The 20755-nt window shown below is 41.0% G+C and overlaps 1 protein-coding gene across 5 annotated transcripts in view; it reads left to right on the forward strand.

Annotated features, from left to right (window-relative positions):
* Positions 1-11706, forward strand: part of STS (steroid sulfatase) — a 205784-nt gene extending 194078 nt beyond the window's left edge. For all 5 annotated transcript variants that reach the window (XM_063660535.1, XM_063660536.1, XM_063660534.1 and 2 more), the window contains one exon: positions 6955-11706. In XM_063660535.1, the coding sequence (XP_063516605.1) occupies positions 6955-7328 (374 nt within the window). In that variant the 3' untranslated portion in view covers positions 7329-11706. The remainder of the gene's footprint in view (positions 1-6954) is intronic.
* Positions 11707-20755: the final 9049 nt, after the last annotated feature.

Raw genomic sequence — 20755 nt, forward strand, 5'->3', positions numbered from 1 at the left:
GGAGTAGGAGGGCACCATGGGATGGGTTTTCAGACATCAGTTCAGTGGATGACATTAACTTTTCTGTAAACTTACTGAGGGGGCAGGCCTAGGGTTCCTTGTGTGGGGGTTCCTCACAATGGAAAAATGGAACAGTATGTGAAATGGTTCTTGAAGAACTTCAAGATGGCAACAGAGACACATGCTGCCAAGACTGAAAACCCAAAATATCTGCATATACCTTCTATGATGTATACATGCAGTCTTCCAAGCACCTGAAATAAATCTCGCCAAAACTACCAGTTGAACATCATTCATCAAGGGAAGTTTAAATATGAGTGATACATTAAGAGCCAATGTATTGAAGCCATGTAGATTTATTAATAGTTTTCCATATACTTTAAGAATCCTTAGCAGAAAAAAAATGTCTTACGACATGTATTACAGTAGCAACAGATTGAAGGGCAGATGGAAACTGAATTGTTTCTTGCGTAAATTGGCTGCAGCTTTCTGTTCACAGCTAACTCATGTATAGTCTCTACTATAGACCCAGCCTCCTTCTGACAGCATCACATATAGGAACCAATTTTTAATCCTCAAAGCAATGCTACCAGGGAAGAACTATTATTATGAACATTTAACAGAGGAGCAGACTGGGACACAGAGAGGTGAGAGCAGCTATGCCCAGCATCACATATGTAAGAAATTGCAGAGCTCGGGGTTGAACCTAAACTACTGATGCTCAGAGCTACGCCCTTAATCAAGTCAGTGGCAGGAAAAACCTTGGCCGAAGCACCTGCCCTCTAGCTAGTGCATTCTCTCTCTCTCTTCCCCGCCCACCGCCGGCACCCCCCGCCCCTCCCGGGGCTACTCTGTCTATGCAAGTCTCACACAGCATCAGGCTAAGAAAGGCAAATGCTCTTTTATAGACATTGCTATCATCCTGGAACAAGAGAGTCTTCGGGCCCCTGGCACCACCCCTTCTCCATCATATTTGTCCTGGAAGAGCACAGCAACTCTACCTGTCTCTGCTTCTTCGATACTGCCTATGGATCTTTGGTGCCTTTCCTGTCCTTTAGAGCTCTTCATTCATTCATGCAGTTTATCACCAAGCCTTGGGACTTGTGAGGATTGTCTGTCTCAGTCCAGCTTCTGGCTCATTTTATCAAAAATAAAGTTTGTCTTATTTTATAGTTTAGCTCTCAGAGGGTTCATGTGTAAGGAGTGGCGAATTTGTGCTATGATAACCATTAGCCCTGACATTTCAGGGGCTCAGCCCAGCAAACATTTATTCTCACTCTTGCTGTAGAACAGAGCTTGTCAACCTGGGTACTATTGACATTTGGGGCCAGATCATTCTCTGTGCTGGAGGCTGCCCTGTGGATTCTAGACTGTGGAGCAGCATCCGTGGCCTCTCCCCACCAGTTATCAGTAGCAAGTCTGCCCCACCGCAGCTATGACCGCAAAATGTATCTTCCGACACGGCCAGAGGCTCAGGAGATAACTGTGTGTTCAGTGCCTGTCATGGTGGGAAGGTGGGGTGTTCTAGGAGGAGAAGGTTCTGCCATCCATTTGTCAGGGACCACCCTGACAGAGGCCCCATCATCTCGAGTGTCACCAGCAAAAGAGACAGCTCCTCTGTGCTGTGGCTGGGAAAAGACATACCACATACTGCTCACGTTTGGCCAGAACAGGCCATGCAGCCTTTCTGACTTCAAGGAAGCTGGAAGGTGTTCTGGAGCACTTGGATTACTCAGGGTTTATTATCCCCAAGAAGGAGGTGTAGTCTTGTTTTTGTGGCCTCAGAGTTCCAGGTTGGGGGCACCTTGCTTTAGCTGCTGTGGGTTAGAAGCAGGGGCCGTAAGGGCACGGTCACGTTGTGTGATGCCTCTGAGTGTCTATCATGCGCGCAGTGTCTTTACTTGTGCCAAACGGCCTTTCCAGACCTGGTTTTGTTTTGTCTCACGTGATGGCTCTGAGACTTCTGCAAGACAGCAGTTTAAACATTCAGAGAGGCCTGGAAATGAGTGTCTCGGGGTCTGGATTGTGCCCAGCTGTGTTATGGACTGTTGTGACTGCTCTAAGTAGAGAATTCAGAATACAAGATGTGAGAGGCTTGCGTCACTATGAGAGGCCAGAAGCACTCGGGGCCCTTGGGATAAAGACAGAATGAGGCTTCGAGGACCCTTTTCAGGAGGACGTTGTTAAAATTTGTAGGCAATGTAGCATGACCCTGTTCCCGGACCAAACCGAGGGTAGGACTGCTATTTCTCGCAGCCCAACAAAAAGATGCAGATGAACTGGGGAGAAAGAGAGTTTTTATTTCTGTAACCGGTTACAGGGAGAAGGCCTGGAAAATATTGCCCAGACCAACTCAAAATTACGGTTTTCTGGAGCTTATATATCTTCTAAGCTATAAGTCTATGTGTAAGTGTGTATTCATCTAAAGACATAAGCAATTAACTTATTTTAATCTATAACCAAGATCTGAGTCCTGAAGACCTTCCTCTGGAGCCTCAGTAAACTGGCTTAATCTAAATGGGTCCAGGTGCTGGGGTGGTCACCCTTATCTTGTCTCCTGCTAAATCATGGAGGTTTGGGGAGTTCCTTCAGATCTCCAGTAAACTTGTTTGTGGAGGTCTGGGGAGTTTCTTCAGACCCCTAGTAAAACTTGTTTAATCCTAAACGAGTCCTGTTAAGATTTCCTTCGTTATCATGTCATGCTTCAAGGCCCAGGAGAGGCCTGGGCAAAACTCCTGATGGGCTTTTGTTCCATTCCAGCCTTTGTATGAGGACACTGGCTCTTTCAGCTTTTAATAGTAACTTCACCACTCAGTCAGTGCTGAAACAGATGTCATGGAGGCCTGCGTTAGTGAGACCTGGCCTGCCACAACCCGACTCCAAGACGTTAAGAGGGAGCTTGTGCTAGATACTAATATTGATTTTAAAAAACATTTTAGTACATAACGAAAGTTCTGGTTTGCACCCTCTCTATTTTTGTTCTTGGGGAGCACATGTGCTCATTTTCGGGGCTTCCTTGCCAGGGCTCCCACCTCCCGTGGCTGAGTCACTGTAATGCGAAGTAATAGAAATCACAACGTCTCTTCTGTTCCAGGGTCAGAAGCCCCTGTGGTCCCCAGGCAATCCCAGGGAACCCAGAGACCTCTTTATTTCTCTTTGTTCGCAGCTTAGTTTATTTTTAATAAGATAGCTGTTTTAGGATCCTATGTGGAGGATGTTGAATCAGTTTCTGGCTTAGGCGTCAACTTTTTCTCACTTCAATTCTATTTGCCTTTTTGTCAAATGACAATAAACTTTCTTCTCTCATGAGTTGAGTCACATTGTTTAGTGGTGATTTTATATAAAAATATGTTTCACCAGATGGGTGATGATTTCCTAAGCATTTTGTTCTAGCACAGTGACATAACAGTACTATATCATATGTCATTGATATCTTTGACCATCACTTGTGACAATTCGTTTTCTTAATTTGGGGGAGGACTTTAAAAATCTCAGTAGAATTATTGTCCTCACCACTACTTAGACTACTTAAACAAGTTAAAAAAAAAAAAAACAAAAACTGTCCACTTTAATTTCCCTGCATTCTTTATACCAAATTTAATCGTTCCTTTTCCAGGTCATTGGATCTCAGTTATAAATGAGTCTAAGTTCCCAGTTTGGTCAAAATATTTATCATTTTCAGTGGTGAGGGAGAAACAGTCTTTTATCAGAGCAGTTGATGATAATTTTTAAAATACAGTAGTGAATAAACATTTTTTAAAAATTTAACATTTTTCTAGTATATGAGGATACTCAGGATGAAGTATGTTATCAAGATAATTTTGGAATACAGGACTAAATATACCTATGAAAAATATAAGATGATGCTGGGCATGGTGGCTCACACCTGTAATCCCAGTGCTTTGGGAGGCCAAGGCAGGAGGATTGCTTAAGCCCAGGAGTTCGAGACCAGCCTGGGCAACATGGAGACACCCCATCTCTACCAAAAAATTTAAAATATAGCTGGGCATGGTGGCATACACCTGTGGTCCCAGCTACTTGGGAGGCTGAGGCAGGAGGAATGCTTGAGCCCAGGAGTTCGAGACTACAGTGAGCTATGATCATACCACTGCACTCCAGCCTGAGCGATAATGTGAGACCCTGTCTCTAGAAAATACAAATCGAAAATATAAATTAAACAAAAGAAGATGACTCTGCCAGCTGCCTTCTATTTTATCTAGTGACTCAGCTGTGCTCTTTATCTTTGAAATGACACCTTTGGAGATGTCAGTTGCTGGGTTCCTGGTGAATAATAGAACAAGCTTCCAAAGTCGGGGTTGTTACCTTGTGAGCCACTGTACAATAAAAAGTGCAGTTCTAGTTCTCTCTTTTCAGTAAATCTAAAGTGGTCCAGAGAAACAGCACAGAGACTAAGCAATCTACCTTTTTATGAAAAGTTTTTAAAAATCCAAATGAAAGGATAAAAAGGCAAGCAACCCCAGAGCATGCTAAATAATTCTTTAGAATAATTAATTCTTAGTTCTACACTTGTCTGAACTACCCAGCAACACCACTGCCATTCCCAGGCCAGGGTGCCTGCATCTCTTGACTGGGCCTGATGTCAGTCTGATCTTCCAGCTCACACCTGGGGAGGATTGTGCTCTAGTAGTAATGACAGGATCATGTGAGTGGCTTTCAAAAGCCAGTGGAAAATACAGGCTCTTTACATGAATTTATTCCAGGAGCCTGTATTCTCCTGGAGTTTTAAACACACACAGGCTTGACTCGAATGTCAAGTTCAAAACGCCCTCTAGATTTGCATCATTGGGAGCACAAGCAAGAGAGGCTTCCTGGCTCGCTTCTCTGTGTACCCACTTTCTCTCTCGGCTGACCCTGACGAAGGATTCTAAGTGGCTGCAAATGGCAGGCTCTGTCAGCCTGTCTCCAAAAAGGCTTCTGAAGGAAATTTCTCATACCCTGGAAGAAAGTGTGGGATGAGACGAGTGGATGGGAAGCATCTTAAGGTTACTTGCTGCCTTTTTAAACCCTGCTGGAGATGGTAACCAAGTCCTGGAATTCTTCCTGCAGCCTGGCGTGTCTGTGTGTCAGTTTGACCTTATCTTTCTGAAGCAGGTGCACTGAGCCCATGTAAAGTGCACAGATGTCATGTCCTGCTCTCGCAGAACCAGCTATGCCACAGACTGCAGGCGTCTCATTATGAATCTTCTTTAATGTATTCATCTAAACGTATTCACCTTGCTTTCCCTGTCTTTCTCAGCTTTAAAAAAACCCGCACACACAAAGAGGCTGACTTTTCCCATCACTAATTTTGTCCAAGGTTAGGGGAGATTTGGTAACAACACAGGCCCCAGTGACTGTTGGTTTAAACTGATTGCATTAATCAGTTTTGCATTTTGATCAGCTGATCATGAAATGCCTATAATTACAAAAGTCGCACATGCCATTATATGCACAAATGATCGGGATGACTTACACAGGGGTGGAGAGCTTCCTAGGAGGAATGCCTCTTTGGTTTTATGTAAAAGCTGAAAGGGCATTCACGTTCTGCACCTGATTCTAGTCGGTTCATGCATTTTAATTCTCTGTTTTTATCTGCTACATTTTGCCTACCCAGGAAACATGTTTAGGCCTCTCTTAGAAGGTGTTTCAGAGCAGTCAGCTCCTCAGAAAATGATAACATTGTCCGACAAGTAGGAAATGAATCAATTATTTCATAATTATTCATTTGTTTGTAAATTAGTTTTTCCTAGCAATTTCAATATTTTGGAGTTTATTGAAATACAGAACTTACATTTTAAAAACTAACCATCCTATTCTGGTGTTGATGAATTCCCCTAATTTGGAATTCCTAACAGCTTTTAAAGGTATATGTTGCATGCCATTATATTCTAATTTAAAGATTTTTAGAAAATGTAGAGTTGAGCAATCTAATTTCAGAACATCTCCTTCATCGCCGAAAGATCATTTCCATTCCCCATTTGTAATCCCTCCTCACCATCACTTCTAGCCTCATTTAATTCTTTTTTATTTTTGTTTGTTTATTTTTGTGGGTTTGTTTTTTGTTTTTTTGTTTTTTTTTTTTGAGACAGGGTCTTGCTCTGCCACCCAGGCTGGAGTGCAGTGGCATGCTCATAGCTCACTGCAGTTTCAACTGCCTAGGCTCACACAATCCTCCTGCCTTAGCCTCTGGAGTAGCCGGGACTACAGGCACGTGCCACCACACCCAGCCTTTTTTTTTTTTTTTTTTAATTTCTTATAGAGATGGGCTTTCACTATGTTGCCCAGGCTGGTCTCAAACCCCTACCTAGGCTCAAGTGATTCTTCCACCTCCACCTTGGCCTCCCAAAGTGCTGAGATTACAGGCATGAGCCACTGCACTGGGCCCTCATTTAATTCTTTTTTTTTTTTTTTTTTTTTTTTGAGACAGAGTCTCATTCTGTCACCCAGGCTGGAGTGCAGTGGCACAATCTCAGCTCACTGCACCCACCACCTCCCGGGTTCAAGTGATTCTTTTGCCTCAGCTTCCTGAGTAGCTGGGATTACAGGGACCTGCCACAATACCTGGCTAATTTTTGTATTTTTTAGCAGAAATGGGGTTTCGCCATGTTGGCCAGGCTGGTCTCGAACTCCTGACCTCAAGTGGTCTATCCGTCTCGGCCTCCCAAAGTTCATTTAATTCTTGATTCGACATTTTTTGGACTTTCTGAAAACTGAGAAAATAAACTGTTAACTGCGGTCCTACCAAGTTTGACGCTGTTCCTGCTGGCTGTGTGTGTGGGTGTCTACGTGTGGCTTCATAATCTCTCCTGTACGTGTTAACATTGTGTCTGCAGCCTTATGATATCTTCACCTTCTTAAAGCACATGGCAGCATAATTTCCGCATCACTTTTTCATTTGTGGTACATACAAGGATGCTTCATACCTAATGCCGTTTCCATCCTTTTAAACCACAGGCACGTCCATCTGGAAGGCCTTTTTCTTCACCCCCAACTTCAACCCCGTGGGTTCCAACGGATGCTTTGCCACACACGTGTGCTTCTGTTTTGGGAGTTACGTCACCCATCACGACCCACCTTTACTCTTTGATATTTCCAAAGATCCCAGAGAGAGAAACCCGTTAACTCCAGCAACCGAGCCCCGGTTTTATGAAATCCTCAAAGTCATACAGAAAGCTGTGGACAGACACACCCAGACCCTGCCAGAGGTGCCCGATCAGTTTTCATGGAACAACTTTGTTTGGAAGCCCTGGCTTCAGCTGTGCTGTCCTTCCACTGGCCTGTCTTGCCAGTGTGACAGAGAAAAACAGGATAAAAGACTGAGCCGCTAGCAGTGCCTGGGGACCAGACAGATGCATGTGGCAAAGCTCGCCATCTTCACTACAAACACATGCCTGAGAGTGGCACTGGGGAAACATAACTCCATCTACACCTTGGATTTGGACTGATTCTCCATTTTATCACCTGAAGGCTTGGGCCAGAGCTCAACAGCTATTCAACTGGAGGGGTGAGGGGGATAAGGTCTGTAGTACACAGACAGGAAGATGGTAGGACTCATGGAAATAGAATGAATAGAGGGGCATTCACAAGGCACACCAGTGCAAGCAGATGACAAAAAGGTGCAGAAGGCGATCTTCAAACAGAAAGGTGCAGGAGGTACCTTAACTCACCCCTCAGCAAATACCTATGTCAACAGTATAAGTTACCATTTACTCTCTAATCTGAAGTGATGCGATAACCAGCATAATAAAAAGGCAATCACATAAAAAAGAGTTTAGTCATCTAAACATAAGTAACTTTAAGGTGAATGAAAGATCTTCTTTAGGAATAATAGATGATGGTAAGTTCCACTTTGGTTATTGGAAGGCAAGTCATTATTACTGGTATTAGTTAAAACACATATCAAATGCTTGCTCTTCATCATATATATAGTTATGCATACATACACACACACACACACATACAGTATATTCTTTCCTCAAGAGGGTTAAGATGTCTAAAATAGGGACCTAGAAGTGTATTACTATTTAAGTAAATACAGTAGAAGCTCACAAATAGATTTCTTTGCACAACGATTTTTTGCAAAATTTTATAGTAATAATGATCCCAAAGCAAATCTCTCCTGAACTGCTTTCCATTCCATAATTTGTAGTATAATTCTTGGATTCCACTGTTTTCTTTGGGGAATGGAAGTTCTGAATTAAAAGCCCACTGTGGAGATGCTGTGGTTCACGGAATCTCTTCCAATGTAATTCAGAATCATTGGCCTAGAAAGTCTCTGATATTTGGAGGGGAACAAAAATCGCTCACAAGCAATCCATGATCTATACACATAAGCATAATTTCCTTTAGTTCTAGTTAGTCATCAGAGAACAGTCATGTATGCAAGTTTTGTGGCTGAGAAATTTCTGTGCTTCCAATCCACAATGAGATGCATGATTTTGTTTTCATCCCGTTTCCCCCAAGCCCCCGTAAATCAGGGAAAATGTGCAACTGATCGCCTGGGAGAGGGCCTCGTAGTGGCACAGCTGGAGATAGTTTCAAAGTCTAAACCACCAGCCCATCCTGAGGAAAGGCTCCTATGGAATGTAAAGTGCAATCATTTCTTCAGATATAAGACTTTCCCCAACAATGTGATTGGATTCCTTTATGGCAAAATCGAGAGAAGCTGCCATCCACCTGCTTATGCATTCATCTCTTTTGTGGACTTGTCTGACCACCTTCTATTTGCCCAGAGTTTGCTCAATTCCAAGACAGTGTCCATGAATGGAACAGCTGTAACCCACACAGCGGTTTATAGAGAATGTTAGCCATGACTTGGGCTTTCTGAAAGTTGGCTGTAATTTCTCTATCCCTACCCACAACCCTGGGAAGCTGGAGCAAGAAGGGCATACTGTTGGGCTGGGAGGATTCAACAGCATTTCCCCACTTGCCCTTTAAGTTCTTCTATTTCAGACGTTAATTTTGCTTCTCTTTCTAAAAAAAAAAAAAAAAAGAAAAAGAAAGAAAGAAAAAGAAGAAAGAAGTGATTCCTACCCCCTAACTCCAGAATTGTTGAAAGCTGAAAAGCATACAAGATTCTTCCTTTTAACGTGGATTTCTCGTTCCAGAAATTGTGGGATAATCTGTATTCTTGCTTTAGAAAACATTCTTATTAGAGAGGGTACTAGCTTACTGATTATGTGTTAGGATTGCTACTGATGCTGTCATGTGGAAACTATTTAAAGGCACTATTATAAACTTATCCTATAAGATGACAATGTTTACTCAAAGTCTAACATATTCAATGCAAGTAAGACTTTCTGAAAACACTTGATGATGTGGGAATGCTGCAGGATTAAATAACTTGAAGAGCCTTTATAGATTATATGAATGCCTATTTGTGTCTAGAACCAGTTATTTAACCTGTAAAATGTCAACAGCAAATGAAGGATGAAGTATATCTCTAGATGCAAATATATTGAGTTTAAAAGTGCCTCAAAATAATTGAGATCACATTTCAGGACATTTGGAAATCAGGTTGATTTGTGGTAACTATAGTCATCTTAAATTTCAAACCATTTACCATCTGAACGTTTTGATTTGAATGTAAAACAGGAAATTGGAATTCTTTTGTCCAGGAGAAACCTCACAAACCTTCTTTAAGGCATAGTTTTGTTGTTTGTTTGTTTGCTTCTTTGTTGCAGAGCTGTAAGGCATGGCTGCTTGTTTACAAAGCATCTCATTCATATTACCTGTGGAGTTGCATATCCAAACCTTAGTGAGTTTTGAAGCTTTAAGCAAATTCTTTTAAAAAATTCTTGTATTTCTAGCATTACTAGATATTAAAAGTTAAGCAAATAGGTTAATGATGTATACATAGACATCATTTCACAAGGTCGGTAATGCTGCAGGAAAAGCAAAATTGCAATCTACGTATCTATGGTACTAAGGAAGTCCTGTTTTTCAAAAATGGAAGCCCACTTCTCAGATTTTTCTGAAGGGCATACAATGAAAAGTGGAGGGGAAAAACACACACACACAAAAACAAGTATTTGGCTTGTCACAGGAATCTGATTGCATTAAGTGAAAGGATTATTTAGAATATGTTAATGCAAAGTTAAAATAAAATTTTCCTTGGCAATTAAAAATGCTGTGCGCTAATACCCTGCTTTCTATCGTGACTCAATTCAACAATGTGGGGAATGTTTACTACATTTCCAACTTGATGTCAAGCAATGGGGAATACAAGTTCCAGTTCTGCAAAGATTCACCAACTTTCTTAGCTCAAGAGAGAGGCTGAGAAATGCAGAGAAGAATAAGACATAAAATAGCTCCAACCTCCATGATCTGAGAGTGGGAAAAGGCCCGATTATTACCCATAAGGCACACTCTCTAAGGCCTTTTTAGGGGCCTACAAAAATGTTTTAATTTATTTTATAATCAGAAGAAAAGAAAATGAACATTGGGGATTGGAAATCATATTGGTATTTGCACCAACATAGTCATAAAATAGTATGTTAATATGTTTTTACTTTATATATTTATATATTAAAATATATTTAATATGTTTTGCCTTTGTGGCCCATGCAAGTCTTACTGGGCCCTGGGGAAGGTATCCTACCCTGGTGAAGCAGCTGCTTTGCTCTACAAATACGTGGGGCAGAAATTTGATTTGAAAAGTATTATTCTCTCTTCTCTTTGTTTCAAGCGGATTCCTTCAGAAAACCAAACCAGTATCAGAACAAACCCCGAAGCAGTAAGAAGTTGGAGTGAGAAGGGCATGGTATTGGGACTAGGATCGGCTCTCATTCGATCGAGCTATTCTCATAAAATGACAAAAAGTGTCCGTAAAGAGGCTGCTGGCAACTGCGTGGCCATAGGGAGCCGACATGCCTGGGAGGAAAGGTGTTGATTACATGGAGACTTCTAAAAGCTAAAGCCTTGTTGCCTTCTCTTTAATGCCCAGAGAATGGGATGTGTGATGCAAATGCTCAAAACCTCTTAAATCATAGCTGTCTGACCTCTACGGACCTCACATCCATCTGAGGCTTCATGGACGAAGATTCTCCCCTTGGCCAAACTTTAGCCAGGCTCCTCAACCTTCTCCCAGGCCCAATCTGGGCACTTCCTTGTAAAATCCAGTTTTGGCAAGAAGTCTGTTAAGTCAGTTTAGCAAGAACACCTAACCCCCCATATCTGTTCAACCTCAGTATCTGATCAGGCTCCTCAGCCTCCACCATCCCCCAGGTGATGTCTGGTCACCTGGCCCGCCTTCAGCTAGAATCCTGTTTGGTCGGTTTAGCTGAATGCTCCCTGATATTTCCTCTTGGTAATCTTCCATCTACTGCCCCTCACCCTGTTCCCTGTCTATAAATCCCCAGTTTTCCATGGTGTATTCAGAGCTGAGTCCAGTCTCTCTCCCCTACTACAAGTCCCCATTGCTGTGGTCCCTGCACCCATCATGATGGTCCTGAATAAAGTCTTACTGTGCTTTAATAGGTAGCATTGAAAAATTTTTTTCTTTGACATCATCCATGACAACATGAAACCTATTGGGACAGCATGACTATGCAGGGTCTTTAGAGCTCAGCTTTCTGAGGCCCTGAGCATTCTTGGTTTTCCGACACCGTGAACCTGTTCTGTGTTGCAAGATATCACTCAAGCCAATGTTGCTTAATACCATCTCTTTGTGTAATAGATCTGAATAAAGTAATTGTAATATACCAATATTTTACTTTGTTGAGTATTATTTTAATGGGAGCCTTTCCAATGAAGGAAACATCAGCTTTCCTTGTTAGAATGCAAGCAGCTTAAAAACTACCCGTCTTTCTGAAAAGGAAACATCGCCATGTAACTATGTATCAGTTTTCTAAGAACTTCATGGGCCTTCCATATAGGAGACCCTCAAATTTGGGGGTTCATCTGAGAACGGTTCTACTCATTAAGTTCAAATCCTCTAAAGGATTTTTTGGTAAGTGTATCTTTTTTTTTTTTTTTTTTTTTTTTCCACAGAGTCTCACTCTGTCGCTCAGGCTGGAGTGCAGTGGCGTAATCTTGGCTCACTGCAAACTCCACCTTCTGGGTTCAAGCGATTCTCCCACCTCAGCCTCCCAAGTCGCTAGGAGTATAGGTGTGCACCACCACACCTGGCTAATTTTTGTATTTTTTAGTAGAAATGGGGTTTCATCATGTTGGCCAGGCTGGTCTCAAACTCCTGACCTCAGGTGGTCCACCCACCCTGGCCTCCCAAAGTGCTGGGATTACAGGTGTGAGCCGCTGCGCCTGGCCATGGTAAGTTTATCTTACCTGGCAAACACATCACATCTTCAAAGTAGCAAATTGTATAATTTCTTACATACACTTTACACAATAAGCAAACACAGTCACTTTTATATTGAGGTCTGGGATATAAAATTTGCTTCACTGAGCATATGAGGATCTAAGGTTTCAAACTAAATTATACATGGGGATTGTAGTGTTTTTCTAAAGGTAAAATTGTTAATGAACATATTTTTATAAATAGGTACTTTGAATTGCTTGTCAATATTTATACTAATTTAACAATGGGTGCAAAAATAAATACATAAAGTACCATATTTACAAAGATATGCATATTCTCCAGTGGGCAGGGCCCAATGGTTGTTACATTTGGAATAGAAACTATCTCATGGTTCAGATATACAGATTCATCTCAGTGAGTGCTGAGCAAGATGATATTTTCCTATTTCCCTTATAGTAATGTTGGCACCATATGAGCCACTCGGGCCTGGCCATAAGTTTCCTGCATAATCCTCTATATAGGGTGGGAGTCCCTACCCCCAGGCCACAGACCACTACCAGTCCGTGGCCTGTTAGGAACTGAGACACAAAGCACGAAGTGAGCGGAGGGTAAGTGAGCAAAGCTTCATCTATATTTACGGCCTCTCTCCATTACTCACGTTACCACCTGAGCACCACCTCCTGTCAGATGAGCAGCCACATTAGATTCTCATAAGAGCAAGAACCCTATCGTAAACTGCCCATGCGAGGGATCTAGGTTGTGCGCTCCTTATAGAATCTTATGCCTGATGATCTGTCGCTGTCTCCTATTACCCCCAGATGGAACTGTCTAGTTGCAGGAAAACTAGCTCAGGGCTCTCACTGATCCTACATTATGGTGAGTTGTATAATTATTTTATTATATAATGTAATAATAATAGAAATAAATTGCACAATATATGTAATGTATTTGAATCATCCAAAACCATCTGCCACCCCCAGTTTGTGGAAAAATTGTCTTTAGTCCCTGGTGCCAAAAAGTTTGGGAACTGCTGCTCTATGGGTACTCTACTTGTTGTCATTGAATACAGAAAATTGAGATAAGAGCTCAGAGGAGGGCCTAAGGGATGAATGGTAATATATTAGTCCATTGTCATGCTGCTAATAAAGACATACTCAAGACTGGGTAATTTATAAAGAAAAGACATTTAGTTGACTCACAATTCCACAGAGCTGGGGAGGCCTCAGGAAACTTACAATCACGATGGAAGGGGAAGCAAAAGCGTCCTTCTTCATGTGGTGGCAGCAAGGAGAAGTGCAGAGCAAAGGGGAGGAAAAGTCCGTTATAAAACCATCAGATCTCATGAGAACTCACTATCACAAGAACAACATGGAGGTAACCACCCCCGATGATTCAGTTACTTTTCACTGGGTCCCTCCCATGACATGTGGTGATTATGGGAACTACAATTCAAGATGAGATTTCAGTGGGGACACAGCCAAACCATATCATTCTGCCCCTGGCCCCTCCCAAATCTCATGTCCTCACATTTCAAAACACAATCATGCCTTCCCAACAGTCCCCCAGAGTCTTAACTCATTCCAGCATTAACTCAAAAGTCCACGTCCAAAGTCTCATCTGAGACAAGGTGAGTTCCTTCTGCCTATGAGCCTGTGAAATCAAAAGCAAGTTAGTTACTTCCTACATACAATGGGGATACAGACATTGGGTAAATACACACCCATTCCAAATGGGATAAATTGGTCAAAACAAAGGGGTTATCGGCCCCATACAAGTCCGAAATCCAATAGGGCAGTCATTAAATCTTAAAGCTCCAAAATCATCTCCTTTGACTCCATGTCTCACATCCAGGTTATGCTGATGCAAGAGGTGGGCTCCCATGACCTTGGGCAGCTCTGCCCCTGTGGCTTTGCAGGGTACAGCCTACCTCCTGGCTGCTTTCATGAGCTGGTGTGGAGTGTCTGCGGCTTTTCCAGGTGCACAGTGCAAGCTGCAAACATTTTATGATAGTTGTTTGGATTTCAAAAAGATGATAGTTCTTTGGATTTCAAAAAGATGCTTTGATTTACTGGTACTGTTTTAAATAGAAGTCCTGCACGTTAATTCTTTAAAGGCTATCAGCTGTGTGAAGGTGGAAGTCAGATAAACTTAAAGATAAAAATATAGTGGAGTCTACCATCAATTAATTGTGGCCCAGGATTGATTATAAGTGATTCTGCAATTCTAGTATAAATGAGTGAAAATGCAGAGTTGATTAATCTGAGCAACAAACATAATTATTACTACTATTACTAAATATTGAGGTTCTTTTTGAAATATTGTATTTTGTTTCACTGGATTCTATGAGGATAATAGATTTCAAAATATATTATACATATGGAAAGATGATGTTGTTTTTAATGGCATTTGAAAATTTTGAATTTTCCAATGAATACGTTTTTATAATATATTATTTGAATTCCCTATCAACTTTGTCACTTTGGAAATACTTTTTAAAATAGTGCCTGTGCAGTACTCTAGTAGATGCAATATTTTAGTTCTGTTGATCAGATCTTAGTCTTAGCAAAATATCAAACAATGACATAATATTTAAAGCCACGCTATTTCAGCAACCTTTGAAATAATACCATGCAACTCGTGTTTAATATTTCTAATTAGTTCATGAGATTCTTGCATCTTGTGCTTTTCTTTCAAAGTCAGGTTGTAAACTATGCCGTTAATGCAAAGTGTAGGCTCTGTGTTAAAATCTGAAGGCATTCTGCAGCAAGGTTTGAAAGTACCCTTGTCTAGTGCCTCTCAGACTGATGTGCATGAAGGTGACAAGTACTATAGGAAAAGGCTGGGGAAAGTCAGAGCTTGAAATAATTCAGGAAAGGGCACTGGTGGCACTGGTGGCATTTTATCAGACAAGGGAAATGCATCGGGTCAGTAACTACTAAGAGAAAGCCGGATCAGACAGGCCATCCATTAGAGCTTGTATCAGGGAGAGCTGTTCACATTGTCACATCAGGGGCAGAGACAAAGTGAGCTCTGTAGCACATCCCATTGAACTGAAGGGAAGAAGAGGGCAGTGTCTGGGTCCACATGCAGGTGTTACAGGCAGGGATATGGGTGGTGGTTGATGAGTCTCATGGATCCCAGACATGGTTCTAAGTGCTTCAGTGGATTCGTCTATTTAATCTTCACTGTGCATCTGTTAGATAGCTGTTATTATTGTCCTCTTACATATGAGGATCCAGGCACAAAAAAACAGTACATACATTGCTTTATGCTTAGATTTATGGAATGCTCTTTTGGTTAATAAAAAAGGAAATAGATAAATTCATGACCTTCATATATGACTGCACATGCTGTGTACTGCACAACTCCAGGAGGCAGCATTAACATAATCCGCAGTGGGAATAACATTTTCTAAATTTGTGCAGTGCACAACCTGTGCCACCATATGTAGCAATATCCATTAGATAGTGATGTTGCAAAAATAGATGGATATGTAAGTAATGGACACAACTGACTACCTCGATTTTTCTAGCAAGGGACACAGGAGTACGGTTTGTAAAACCCATGGATGAATCTATGAACTAATGTATTGACATGAGACATTCTGGAGTGAAAAGGGTAATCCAAGTGTACAGATCATTAAAATAGAGCTAAAATTCACCAAGAGTTGATGTATTGCATTGAGGGAAAAAACGGCACATGGCTTTGTGGTTATCTGTTGGTTTACTGTTCTCTGGGCATCACCACACTGTCTGCTAAAGGTTTCCAGCTTACTCTGCTGCTCAGACACATGGTAGGACTGCACTCTGGCCCTTCGTGAGCTGTGAGGAGACATGTCACAGGCTACTTCAGAGCTACAGCATCTGTCACCAGCACTTTCTCAACATCCCACACAGAGGCTGCTCCCTCCGGGTGGTCTCAGAGTTAAGATGACACCAAACAGAGTCCAGATAACTTAGGAGTAATACACAGTGTGAGCAAGAAAGAAAGCTTTGTTGCTGAAGCCACTGAGATTTGGATATTTTTCCTGCAGCCTAGATACATTCATCTTGAGCAACTATGTTACCATTCGGTTTCTGCAAAGGAATGAGTATTACATTTTGCAAAATATTTCATTTCCCATTTTTATCCCTCAGGGAGTTTATAGCTAAAGGATCCTGGGATATTTTGGACCATGGAAAATCCAAGGCTTAATCAGACTTGGAAAAATAATTCAGATAGTTGGAGGAAAGGAGAAATGAGAATGGCTTTGGGCCAGGTAAAAACAAAACAAAACTAATGTTGAGATTCACTGTATCTTCAGAAATATACACATCTACTAACTTTTACTGAGTGAATCTTAGGGAGGTGAATGGCACTTCATTTGGTAACATCTTATGCCACATGGAAATTGAAGGATTGTACAACTTCAGATCCCTTTGTTTTAACAACTATAGCAAGCCCTGCATTTTAATGTCACTTTAAATGTGTTTAAAATATTTAATCCTACTTAATTGTATGTTAAATTTTTTGACAATCCTTTTAAAGTGAAAATAATATCTAGTAGGAACAATAATATTCGTGTGCATCCTACTTATTAGTGCTTTGAATGCAAGTAAATGGTCTTTTGACCCTTTCTCATTTAAATTGTTTGCCTTTTTTTCATCCCAGTCATGCTGAGTGAATTCTGGTGTTTAAAAAATTATATAGTGCTATTATTTTCCATGACAATGCTTTAAAGGGTAACTTGTGTGGGGAAGCACATTTAAAATTTTATTGTATTATTTCCATCACAACAAAGCAATGTTAAAGCTTTTCCAGGATTGTAATGGCTCCTTTTGTGTAAAGTTCATTAAATTCAACAGTGATGACACTTAGAAGAGAGCTACCAGCCCCAATTGAGACAAGGACTTCTGTGTCAAAATGGGAGAAGGGAATGGAAAGGCAAGAGAAAGATTAGTAGGAGATGCGTAGGCAAACCTTAGTCATCCCACGTCTGTTTATGATGCAGTTATCTTAAAGATAAAATAGAGGGTGAGAGAACCAACATGCTATCAGTCTCAGGGTGACAATTACCCTGTAATAGTCTATCTTCAACTATCTTAGATAATGCATAAGAAAGTGCTTGATGAATGATTCCGTCCTAACCACTATTGAAGCTCCAGGGCAGAGAAAAGAACCAGAGTTTCAGATCCTTACCCCTCACTGTCTTGTATGTCTAAAATGTGCAGAGATCTAATGTCAGCTCATCGCTTACCATGGCATAAAAATACATATTTCTCTGCAAAAGTTCATCTCGGCGCCTCTCTGCTCCACAGAAGTTTTCTAAAAATAAGAGAAATCCCTTTTGGAGATGCAGAGATTTATTCTAGAAAATGACAATGCTCTTGGATTATCTTTCAATGAGATTTGGCAATGAGCGGTGTCCCTAACAGCTAGATGACTTGGTGCCCTTTCTGGAATATAATGGCAATGACAAATCTATTTTTGCTTCAGCCCAGGCAGCTATGTTAATGTGCACTCTGTGAGTGCTGAAGACACTTAGTACTGCCCATCCATTTTGAAACCTTTAATAAGAAGCCTGGAGTTAGATCTGTCCTCTTTCCTTCTGTTGTACATCGAGAGACTAACCTCTGTGGCTAAGCTTCCAATCTCGCCCTTTTGCACTATAACCACAGAAATGTGCATACGATGGATGGAAAAGGATTAGACTCTGCAAATTCACATTGCCCTATGTCACCAATTTTGAGGATTAAGTTTCAACACAAAAGAATTCAGTTCCATGACAAAAGTCACTCTAGTGTCTGAGAAGGGTAGATGGTGAAGACAGAGGTGGCTGAATTTTAAGGCATTATTGTGATTAAATGCAATTATCTTACATAACACATTTTAATTATGCCAATAAGAGAGGATTACCCAATTACAAAATGTTTTCAGCAGGACCATATTAACACTCATGTGATGTATCTTTCCTCCTGCTTAACTGTAGTGTGTAAGGATAAATACAAATTGAAATAGTACTCTAGGCTATTTCCTGCTTGGTCAGTGAATATTTTTCTGAACCATAAAATATGGAATTGCCAATTTAGGGAGTTAATAACATTGCCCTAGATTTTCTTTTATCTTGGCAGAAGAACAGAGTTCTTTTCAGCATGGAACTCAGTTCTCTGATTACTTTGTGGTCCATTTTAGTTGCCAATACCTTAGATGTTACAAAAGCAAGACAGCTTCATCAAACACTAAAATATGACATGAACCGCTACAGGAGACTCTTGGCATTTTGCATTTTTATATTAAATTTGATAATAGTATAGATCATTCATTTATGATTTGCATGGAATTGCATTGTGCTCATTGCTGAAAGGAAAATGCTTTCAATCTGCCCTTTGAAGCCTCAGCAATTTGGAATGAAAACTTAGAATAAAATAATCTAAGGCATGTTTTTTGAGAGAGACTCACATGAAAATTTAAATTTTAAAACTTAAACTCATCTATGTGCTTTCAAATAGAGTACAAGATAGAAAGAGTGCATTGTAATTGCTGGGCATATTTTTAAGAAAAATATTTTATTGTGGAAAATTTCAAACAAACACAAAAGTAGAAAGAATGTAATATTGAATCCCCACAACTTTATTCCCAAGCGTCAATAATTGTCACCATTTTATCTATCTTCAAACACAATCATGGTCATGATATTTTAAAATTTTGGATTGTCGTCCATGAACAGAAAATAAGGATTTTAATGTTTCATGATATACTGCATAAATTGCTATGACAATGTGTTTCTTCAAAGTATATATATTTTCATAAAGGTAAATAGTAAAGGAGTTAAATGTAATAAAGACATAAACTATATTGGTATCTTCTGTGTGTCAAACCATCTCAAAACTTAGTGGCCTAATGCTATACCCACATATTTAACTGCTGGTCTTATGGGTTGACATTTTGGTTCAGCTGAGTGGTTTTTCTTAGATGACTTTGGCTGGGCCTGCTTCAATATCTGACATTGGTTGATGAACAACTGGGCTACCTGGTTTATGATGGCCTCATCTGGAAAGGCAGGAACACCTGGGGCCTCTCTGCATGTGGTTCTGTCATTCTCCAGCAGGCTAGCCCAGCCAATCCTCAAGGCTATAATTCTAGTGGTTCCAAGATCAGCAAGAGAGGACCAGCCCAGTGTGCAGATACCTTGCAAATCTATGCTTGTGTCTGCTTGCTCTAGAGCCCAAACAAGTCACCTGGCTAAGCCCAGCTTCAAGGGTAGATATAAAGACAACTCTTAAAGGGAGTAGCTGCAAAGGCACATTACAAAACAAAACAAAAAACAAAAGAAAAAACAAAAAAGAACATGCATACAAAGGAGGGAAGATTCTGTGGCCAGTTTTACAATCTACTTCATAAAGTTAAAGTCTTATCAAAAGGAGATGAAGTTGACATAGCAAATTAGGACTTCCAAAAACTCTCTTCTCTGTGAAATCAATAATAAAGCTAGAGAAGGTTGTCAGAAATAACTTTTACAGAACTCTGGAAATTAGCCAAAGGCTTGTTGCATCCCCTGGGAACAACGGTGGGATCTCAGTAAGAAGAGTGTGCTCGTTGGCATTTGAGCTTTCCTTGAGCTTATCCTAGTGCAAGCCTGTATTCTCCCACTGAATGGTGGCTGGAAAAACAGCAGCCCGTGGGTTCTCTAGCAGGGAGCAGAGGGAGCGGAGTGTGGCTGGAGCTCCAGGAAATCCTCATTCCTAATGCTGGTGTATTTATCTGTGTTTGACCTGATATGGAGTTGCCTAGTACAAAGAAATCTTTTCTCTGAGGGAATGAAGCCCTGATAAGTATAATACATGGATAAATGTGGAAAATAATGCTCAGTAAAAGAGCCTGATACAAGGAAACACAACATCTGGGATCCATTTATATGAAATGTCCAGAACAGGCAAACCCATAGGAACAGAAAGGAGAGATAGCCTTTGCCAGAGGCTGGAGGGAGGAGGGATAAGGAGCAACCTCTCATGGGTAGAGGGTTTCCTTTTCCAGGGATGAAAATATTCTGAAATTAGGTGTTGGTGCTGGTTGCACAATTCTGTGATAGAAAAACCACTGAATTGTCCAGGTTAAGATGCTAAATATTATGGGATGTGAATTGTATCTGATTTTTTAAAAAATGAAATCCACCACTTCAATTAAAAAAAGATAAAGTAGGCTGGGCATGGTGGTTCATGCCTGTAATCCCAAAACTTTGGGGGGCTGAGGCGGGCAGATGGCTTGAGCCTAGGAGTTCGAGACCAGCCTGGGCAACATGGTGAAACCCCGTATGTACTAAAAGTACAAAAATGTGGCAGGCACCTCTAATCCCAGCTACTTGGGAGGTGGAGGTTGCAGTGAGCTGAGATTGCACCACTGCACTCCAGCCTGGGCAACAGAGCAAGACTACATCTCAAAAAAAGAAAAAAAAGAAAAAGAAAAATGAGCCTGGTGTGCTGACGTGTACCTGTAGTTCCAGCTATTCAGGAGGCTGAG

This window comes from Pongo pygmaeus, chromosome X (genome assembly GCF_028885625.2).
Source record: "Pongo pygmaeus isolate AG05252 chromosome X, NHGRI_mPonPyg2-v2.0_pri, whole genome shotgun sequence".
Taxonomy (NCBI): Eukaryota; Metazoa; Chordata; class Mammalia; order Primates; family Hominidae; genus Pongo; species Pongo pygmaeus.